This window comes from Populus euphratica, unplaced genomic scaffold (assembly GCF_000495115.2).
Source record: "Populus euphratica unplaced genomic scaffold, PopEup_1.0 scaffold32.1, whole genome shotgun sequence".
NCBI classification, from domain to species: domain Eukaryota; kingdom Viridiplantae; phylum Streptophyta; class Magnoliopsida; order Malpighiales; family Salicaceae; genus Populus; species Populus euphratica.
Window position 1 is genome coordinate 708,926 of NW_011499861.1, and position 10,108 is coordinate 719,033.

At 33.2% G+C, this 10,108-nt stretch overlaps 1 protein-coding gene across 1 annotated transcript; it reads left to right on the forward strand.

Annotated features, from left to right (window-relative positions):
• Positions 1–674: 674 nt before the first annotated feature.
• On the forward strand, positions 675–7,496 carry DL1B (DYNAMIN-like 1B). The gene is made up of 16 exons (XM_011024876.1): positions 675–1,010; positions 1,587–1,650; positions 1,761–1,865; positions 2,071–2,172; positions 2,577–2,627; positions 2,729–2,790; positions 3,043–3,133; positions 3,688–3,752; positions 4,201–4,395; positions 4,707–4,826; positions 5,045–5,115; positions 5,213–5,438; positions 5,990–6,040; positions 6,364–6,592; positions 6,954–7,093; positions 7,192–7,496. The coding sequence occupies exons 1-16, from the start codon at positions 882–884 to the stop codon at positions 7,318–7,320; spliced, it is 1,830 nt and encodes a 609-aa protein (XP_011023178.1). The 5' UTR covers positions 675–881; the 3' UTR covers positions 7,321–7,496.
• The last annotated feature ends 2,612 nt before the right edge of the window (positions 7,497–10,108 follow it).

Sequence of the window (10,108 nt, forward strand, 5' to 3'; positions counted from 1 at the left end):
ATATAAATATTTTAAATATAATATTATAAACATATAACTATTTTTTGGTGTTTAGAGAACATTGAAAATATTTTTTTTCTATGGTATCTTAATTTTATAATAAAATTTATATGATTCAAAATGTAAGGTTATTGTATTCAAATGTGTTTTCTAGAAATATTATATAAATTAAAGTATTACATGCACTGATATACTTTTATATTATTTATTAATATATCCTAATATATTATTTTCTAGTAATATTATATTTTAAATTATCTTATTATATATATATATAAGAATTATGAAATATTATACTACTTTAGTTTTATGGTTTTCATAAAAATTGTTTTCTAATTTTATTAAACCAGAAAATGTGTTACTCCATCTAAAACTTATATTTCTATTTGATTAAAAATTGAATTCCATTAACATTTTTTACAATGCAATCAAACATAAAAAAAATAAAAAATATATTTTTCAAAATAACATTTTCTAGCAAACAAGCAAGCAATAACTTATTGGAGCAGGAAATGGAACTATTGTGTTTACTTTCCCAAAGTTGCATTGCCGTACGTAATTATTCCCCCATTCAAACAATCAGGGGTAATATGGTAATATAAACTAGAAAAAAAAATGAAGGCCATAAAGAACGTTTCAACGGTCTCCCCGCTCTCTTCCTTCAGACATTCCCTTTTCCCGGTTCCTTCGCCAACCTCCTCCTTCTCCTTCCTCGTTATTCAACAACAAGAAAAGTAAAAAGAGAGGAAAAAATAATACATTAAATAGACCACGGAAACTAATATCTCTTTCGCGCACCGAACGACTCATCAGCTCACCGACTCGGAAATTCCTCGCCTGCCGATCAAAACCGACTCATCAACTCAGCATTTCGCCTCGCAATGGAGACTTTGATTTCATTGGTGAACAAGATACAGAGAGCGTGTACGGCACTCGGAGATCATGGTGAAGACAACACCTTGCCTACTCTCTGGGAAGCCTTGCCTTCCATTGCCGTCGTTGGTGGCCAGGTACCATCTCTAATCCAATCTATTCTAACTACTAATCATAATTTCAGCTCTTCATTTCAATGAATCCACCCACGCTTTCTTGTTTATACTCTAAACCGGATCATTCATCTTCTTCTTTTTTTCATGTGGTCATATTGGCCGTTGTTTGATTATTATTTTTTTTAATTTCTTGAATCACGTTATTGTTTGTTTCTCTGATTTGGTTTGATTGCATTGCGTTTTAGTTTGTTATTCAAGTAATATAACCATCAAAATAATTGTTTTTAATTCTACCGTGATCATTTTCTTTATTTTTCTTCTTTTTAGTTATTTTGAAACATTAGTTTTACACACACATATTTTTTTTTCATAATTGAATGCAAATCACACGAAACCTATAATTACTATCAATTTTAAGATGTTTGGGTTTATTATTATTTTTAAATGTTCATTTGTTTAATAAAGTAATGTTTTTTTTTTAATTTGATCACTTAAATGCGCACCACTTCAACAAAATCTTTTCAACTATTTATTTGGAATTTCTACCCTTTTGAACTATTTGTTATTTATTCATCTAAACGTGTTAATGTATCATAGAGTTCCGGGAAATCGTCCGTGCTGGAGAGCATTGTTGGAAAGGACTTCTTACCTCGTGGGGCAGGTATTTAAGCTGTTGATACCTTCCATGCTCGCAATATTTGCACGCGGAGATTAGGTATTTGTTGGTGAATTTTTTTTTCAATGGCCTTTAGTGATGCGAGTATTTTTCAGGGATTGTTACACGGCGTCCTCTTGTCCTGCAGCTTCATAAGATTGATGAAGGAAGAGAATACGCAGAGTTTATGCACCTCCCGAGAAAGAAATTTACTGATTTCGGTATGATCTATGGCCTTGTGTTTTTCCTCTTTTTGCTACTTTTTGATGACCGTTAAATAGTAGTTGCCATATATGCCTAGTGATACATATGTTGATGACATCTGGTTTCTGTTTTATCATCGTTTGGTTAGTTTTGGCAATTGTTTGTATGCATATATGCTTTATTTTCTATCTCAGTTGCTAACCATATTTCTATTATGTATAGCTGCCGTGAGGAAAGAGATCGCCGATGAGACTGATCGAGAGACAGGTCGCAGCAAACAAATTTCTAGCGTTCCAATCCATCTAAGCATTTTTTCTCCTAATGGTGAGACTGCGATGCTCTTTTTACTTAGATGCGTATGGTTTTAGCTTTAGTTCATTCTGAGTGAGTGATAAACCAACAATATATGGACCGTCATTTTTATTATTTGATGTGATGAGCAGAGAATCAGAGGGACCACAATCAGCCAGTCCTATTAATCTGGCGTGTTATAATGTGCTGATCATTTTATCATTCTTTGCTTGAGAATGGACTTGTATTCAACTAAGTTTCAAAATGTCGTTTCATCTTTATGCTTTTCAAATAACCTGTCTCCAGTTTTCTGTCAGGTGTATGGCTTGAATTTTATTTAGAACGCTCTGAATTTCTCTTGTTAGTAATTGCCTTCTATTCGGCACTATCTTACACAAAACACTCTGAATGTCTCCTGTGATTTTTGTACTTTTCAGTTGTGAATTTGACATTGGTTGATCTTCCTGGACTTACTAAAGTAGCTGTTGGTGAGTTACTGTGACAAGTCTTTTCTGTTAATGTTCTTACATGTTTTACCTGTTTGCCACAAGAGTGACTAATGGCCAATCTGTTAATTGGGTCACCATAGAGGGTCAACCTGAAAGTATCGTGCATGACATCGAGAACATGGTCCGGTCATACATTGAGAAGGTAATTTTCCTCAAATGTTTCATACTACATGGTACCAAAAGTCGAACTTAATGCAAAATGATTCCAATTAGAGCTTCTGAGAGCATTTTGATTGTATTTATTATATCATATATATGTTCATTGTGAATGTTCATAATGCTTAATGGTATAAATCATTTTCAACATGATCTACCACATGCATAAATTGTCCCTTTTAGTCCAATTTTTGCGAATTTTTTGTGGTGCAATATTAAATCAACTCTGATCTTTCAGCCAAACTGTATTATTCTGGCAATTTCTCCTGCAAATCAAGATCTCGCGACAAGCGATGCAATTAAGATCTCCCGTGAAGTTGACCCTAGAGGTAAAATTTCAGACAACTGTACATATTCACCTGGTGCAAAAATGAACTTAATGGATTCATTTACCTTCATTGTTTGGATAGAGCAAGTCAGCTTTGCTACAACATTACTCAATACAAAAGAATAATCAGACCAATATTTGAAAATTAGTGCAAACTTGATATGTAGAAAAAAGCTAAAACAGGAAAATTTCCATTTTCCAGCAGTGTGGAGGAACATGTATACCTCAAAACGTACAAGGGGACAAGTTATAAAGATGACTTAGATAGTAATTCAGTGGATCCAGGGTAGATTAATGAGTTTAACAACCTATTTTCATCTCTCTCTCTGTTCCTTTTTCATTTTTGCCTTTTATCTTATGGGACCAACTTTCAATTTGAAACTCATTTGTCTTCATCTGGGAGAGCGGTGTGTTCACTGAACAACATTGAGTGTATTCACAAGTCAAATGTTAAGTTTTGAAATTTTAGAATTTTCTATCACTTTCTTTTTTATTTAACATGATGATTACTGTAGACAAGATATTTTACCCTTTTATTTGATGATCGGATTTCAGGGGAGAGGACATTTGGAGTTTTAACAAAGATTGATCTCATGGACAAGGGTACTGATGCAGTTGATGTAAGTTTCATACTTTAAGTTCGCAATCAAGTCTCATACTTTATTAGACAGTAGAGTTTCAGTTTTCTGTTGGATTCATGTAGCCCTGCTCTTTCATAGGGGCCTTTTCTTCACCAAAATGCATTGAGGTTTGATACAGTGGAATTTAGTGATACATGGGGTGTTTTTATAATTTAAACCATCTTTGGCATTTATCATTTGTATGTGGTATCAAATCAGTAAACATTCTCGTTTGTCTTCCGTCATTGTGAAGCTAAAGCGATGTTTGTTATTGGATGTGGCAATGTTGATTTTTGTTAAGTAGATGGAGTATTGTTTGGAAGAGTGGTTGAAGATGTTCTAAAAGCTTAATGTTACTTCTTCCTGCCTTTGTTGTAATGTTATTACTAACATGGAAGTGTCGAAGTTTCCCTGCAATGAATTTCTACTATTATTTTTGGCTTATCAGATCCTGGAAGGAAAATCATACAAGCTACAGTTTCCTTGGATTGGTGTTGTGAATCGCTCTCAAGCTGATATTAACAAAAGTGTGGACATGATTGCTGCTCGGCGCAGAGAGCGGGAGTATTTTCAAAATAGCCCTGAATACGGGCATCTTGCTAGCAGGATGGGTTCTGAACATTTAGGAAAGATGCTTTCTAAGGTATTCTGAGATGTTAGTGGGAACTTACATGTGTGCATAGATTCACAGATGCTCAAAGATGTCTTCTGGTGCATGCACACATACACACATCCAAGATTTGTATAGAAATTCTCATTTGCAGCAGTTAATTTGTATAGATGGAATGTCCTATATTGTATAACCTTCACATGGTAGCAAGTTTTTGTTGAAAAAAAATGAAATCACCTGTCTCTTCGTTTACTTGATTTCTTGTTTCCCTGTTGCCCATTTATAAACCATTTATGTTATTCTGTTAATTTCGTTCTGATAATGGATGTGGTAAAAAATTTCAGCATTTGGAACAAGTAATCAAGTCTCGAATCCCTGGCCTTCAGTCTCTTATTAGCAAAACCATAAATGAACTAGAGACAGAATTAAGTCGTCTTGGGAGGCCAGTTGCTACTGATGCTGGAGTAAGCATTCCATTTTATCTTTGGTTCGATTAATCTTACAGTTCCTTTTTCATTCTATTTTTATTACAGCCTTCTGACTGGAGTAGGGTGATCCAATCATTTAGCAATGTTACTTTTGGTCTTCTTTTGCTTTCTGTGAAGTTTATTTACAATTACAGTATGCATTGTTCTTTCCTTGTCAAATATCACTGATTTGCCATTATTTATTTTCAATGCAGGGAAAGCTGTATATGATAATGGAAATATGTCGTTCTTTTGATCAAATTTTTAAAGAACATCTTGATGGCACGTATGTATTTGCATTTTTTGAATTAATTGGAATGCAATTGTGTTAACATTATGGTTTGCATTTCAACCATGGGATTGATGGGACTTGTTTTCTACAGACGTTCTGGTGGTGATAAAATCTACAATGTGTTTGATAACCAGTTACCTGCTGCTCTGAAAAGGTTGCAATTTGACAAACACCTTTCAATGGACAATGTACGAAAGCTGATAACTGAAGCTGATGGATATCAGCCACATTTAATAGCTCCAGAACAAGGTTATCGCCGTCTTATTGAATCTACTTTGGTGACTATCAGAGGTCCTGCAGAGGCAGCTGTTGATGCGGTATGCATATGTATTCATTGTAATTGTGTGTGAGGAAACGAAATTGTTGGTGACCATAGGAAATGTTTTGGTTAAGGGGAGTGTAGCTATTAATACTGCTATGTGATTTGGTCACAATATCAATCCTTATTTTGGGCTAACTGAATTATGCACAAGTGGCATGTGTACTTGAGCTTGCACTGCCACTTCTTTCCTCAGTCCTTTTGGTTCCACCTTTAGATTCTAGATTGAAATTACTATATGTTCTTATTGCTTTGATCTAGGAGACTTCTTTCTAGTTCTATTTTTCTCCATCTTTTCCGAAGACTAAAGTTTATCTATCTTCAGAATATAAATTCTGTCAAACATGCTGTTAATAATCATACATTTTTCTATAGCATTGGTATAGGATTTCGGTTTGTATTTGGCATGCGTTGTTATTGATGTTTTCATCTCAAGACTGCTGTTTTCCATGCCAGAAGCAAAATAAGGAAAGGGAAAAACAGACCCTCTGCAGTTTCCATAAAATGAGGATCAATTAGTCCGATTTCTTATTTTTGCCATGATTTCAGGTTCATGCTATACTGAAGGATCTGGTTCATAAGTCTATCAGTGAGACAATGGTAAGTCTCTCTGATTCTTACTTTAATGAATCCATTGAAGTTCATTCATATATTTTCATGCCACTCACACACTGATTTACTTAATTGAGTATATGCTTTTTCAATGAAATGATGCATTTGCTTTTAAGATACTAGCAGATAGATTTTGTCCTTTATGCTCAAAATTATGTCAGATTTCTTGAACCTTGCTTTGGAAATGAAGAAATATCTCTTTCTTTGCTCCATATATTAGTTTCACCCTGTTCCTAAAAAAACCAATATTGTCTGTTTTTCTTCTGTCCTGCCTTTTAGTTTTAAGTGATTGCTCTCTCTATTGCGTGTAGGAACTCAAGCAATATCCCACTTTGAGAGTGGAAGTTAGCGCTGCTGCTGTTGACTCACTGGATAGAATGAGGGAAGAAAGCAAGAAAGCAACGTTACAGCTAGTTGATATGGAGTCCAGTTACTTGACTGTTGAATTTTTCCGGAAGCTTCCTCAAGATGCTGAGAAGGGTGGAAATCCTACACATTCGATATTTGACAGATATAATGATTCATATCTCAGGCGAATTGGTAAGTAGCTAGAGGTACCTTATGCAGTCTTTCGCAGTATTTAACCTGTTTAAAGTTTTGGAGAGACATATTTTGTAGGTAAGACCTGCACTCGAGAGATTACCTCACACTAGATTACTTTAAATGATTTCTTCTTCTATTTCAGTGCCTTGAGGGCGTCGTGTGTGAATCTTTTTTTGTCAGGGCCCTCTCTGTTTGTTAAAGAAAGAAAAAGAAAAGAAATGACACTGTGGTTCATCTTTTTACTTGGAAATAAAACAAAATATCTTCAAAGTTCTAGGTTGAAAAATCAGACACGCCTCTTTTCATAATGATTATAATTAAAAATTTGTTCTTTATTTATTTTCTTTTCAAAACTCAGGGAGCAATGTCTTGGCCTATGTCAATATGGTTTGTGCAAGTTTGAGGAACTCCATTCCAAAGTCTGTTGTCTATTGTCAAGTACGTGAGGCCAAGCGCAGTTTGCTTGATTATTTCTTTGCGGAATTGGGCAAGAAGGAGGTAAGGATTCCAATCCCTTTTCCTTTTCCTAGTTCATCAATGTCAGAGAGATAGAAGATTGCTGAGCGGTGCTAATTAACCTTCTTTTATTCATTCAGACAAGACAGTTGTCTTCCTTGTTGGATGAGGATCCAGCGGTGATGCAGCGCCGTACCTTACTTGGAAAGAGGTTGGAGCTGTACAGAAGTGCCCAAGCAGACATAGATGCAGTTACATGGGGCAAGTAGAGGATAATGGCTTGTTTCCTTTCTTAAAACATGGGATTTAATAGTTGGATTTCCGATTCTTTGATTCATGAATACTAATTCCTAGTACGTTGATAGGGAGGAGCAGATAGCTTCATGCCACGGCTTTCTTAGCAGTTACACTTTTCAATGACCGATATCCATTTTTCTTTTTCTTAGATTATAGCTACTTTTTTACTTCTTAGATGATAGTTTTTCTTTTTCTTTTTCCAATGGTGATGATGAGTTACCAAAAGACTTTTAAAGATTGTGGTCTCTCCAAGGAAATTATGGGTTGGGAAATGAGGGTTCAGGTTTGGTAACTGGGATATTTGCAAAGCAAGACTCCTGTGAGGTTTGGGGACCCTTCATTGTCAAAGAAACCGTTTGGCATCGTGGTTGCATCCATGTTTCGTGCGATTTCAAGAAACAAGCTGTTTGGTTAATAATAAATGCGTTTTACTCTTTGCTGGATTTCACATGCTACTGCATTTGAAATGCAAGAAAAGGAAAAGCAGGTATGAGCTGCTGCCTGCGCCACTAAAATCTAATTCATGTTACTATTTAATGAATAATGATACATGTTTCTACTGTTTATTGAATAATTTTAAAAAATAAAATAATAGAGGCATGCATTTACTGTTCAATGAACAGCGGAACAGTCCTTCACTATTTGATAAATAGTTTTTTTTTTTGAAAAACCAGTACAGTTAATTAATTTTACTCGCACTGTTCACGTGAACATGAACAATAATTTTTTTTTTTAAATTAATTTAAAGTAAATTAAATTTACTCATACTATAATATTAATTTTATTCTTGATAATATTTTATCTAATTTTGTAGTTCTTGTTGGATGAATTTTGTGTGTAATGGAATTGTAGATAGTTTTTTGTTAAAGTAATTTTTTTTATATAAAGTATGATTTATTTCATGATATAATAGCAATAGTTAAATTCATAATATTTAAATTAAAAACCATCAATATTAATATATATTTTTTAAAATTATTTTATAACCTCAATTTCAAAAGCATTTTTAACCAAACACATTAAAACTATCTTTTCTTAAACTTCAATTTCAAAAGCATTCTTAACCAAACATCTATTTTTTCAAATCAATCTCAACTAAAAATACTTTTTATAAAATAATTTTTTTCAAATCACAACCACAACAGCTACTGCAATATCAAATACGCTCTAAAAGCTTGTTTGGTATTGTGGTTGTTATTGTGATTGTGGTTTTAAAAAAAACAGTTTAATAAAAAGTGTTTTTTGTGAGGTTTATTATTAATTTTGAAGTATTTGGTTAAAATTGCAGTTGAAATTATAGTTAAAAAATAGTTTATTGTGTTTGGTTAGTATACTTTTTGTATGAGATTTGATTGTAAAACTACTACAAAAAATATTATATATATGCAAAATATTGTTGCTTTAGAAGTAAGCTTACATAACAAAATGAATAATCTTTGTACATTAATAAAAAAAATTCATTATTCCATCAAACTATTTGCAATTCCATCTCGTACAAAATCTATATATAAAGGCCACTGTAATTATTGAATAGCTGAACGAGAAATAATATCAGATAAAAAGTAACCTGAAATGAAATTAGAATTATGATTATACTAAAAAAAAACCTCATCATACTATGATCGTCTTCTTATATAGTTATCATTGATGCAACTACAATTTAATTGTGATTTTTTAAAAAATAAATTTAAAAAAAAATGTATGTGATTAAAAATATTATACAATAAATTTTTATGTAGAAAGTAAATAAAAAAATCTATAAACATGTTCTAGTTTTTACAAATTTAAATTTTAAATACAATTATACGTGAATTCAAAAAAGAAAATTAGGTGAACAAAAATAGAATATAATACTTTGATAGTGTATACAATTTTTAGTCAACTATCAGAAAAAGAAAGGACGACTCCTTCAAGAATTACTGTCTCTATACTTACACAAAAACCTTAATACTTGAAAGTGTCTGTTCGTCAATCTTTATCCAGATCAAGTTTAACAGAAAAGAAGGGAACAGAGCTATTAGCTCAATTGCAGAAAAGTTTTGTTATGATAAAAAAAAATATTGGTGAGAGGAGAGCATTGAGTGAAAAGCAGGTGTAAGTTGCTTTTCACAAGCTGAGGTCCAACCTCAGTTTTTACATGGGACCCATATCAAATAAAAGTATTGTTTAAGATTATTAAATATCAAAATCCTGCTTTTATTGTAAAATGCAGCCACAACCACAATTTCAATTAGGTATTAAGCGAGTTTAGTTAAGAGAGTTTTGTGAGCCGTGCATGTGTATATTTAGTTATAGAGGATATGCAGGTTAAGCAAGAAAAAAATTGTTTATTTTTTTTAAAAAAATCTGACTTACATTAGGGTTTTTTTAAATTCACATGAATGTGTACATGCAATGGTAGGATCATCAATTCTGCTTGCCATTTATGGTTTTGGATTCGCAGGAACAAAAGGTCTTGAATGACAACAAGTTACTTCATAAGCTTCCTTGGCTCAATGTTTTGTAAGTTATGTACTGTGGATGATAATAACCATAGTTTTGAAATTCGGACCAGCTCGACGGGTCGATTCAGAACCCATCCGATCCAGGTTTGAAATCAGTCCAGATCTAAGTAAAAATCTGTTGAGGAATTAGCCCGGCAAAACCTGATTTACACGGCTGGCGACCCGAAACCTAGACAACCTGAGTAAACCCCGTTGAGACCCGGCCCTTTTTCCTTTTTATATACATAAACGTGATACTACGTTGCTTGCTGTTGCT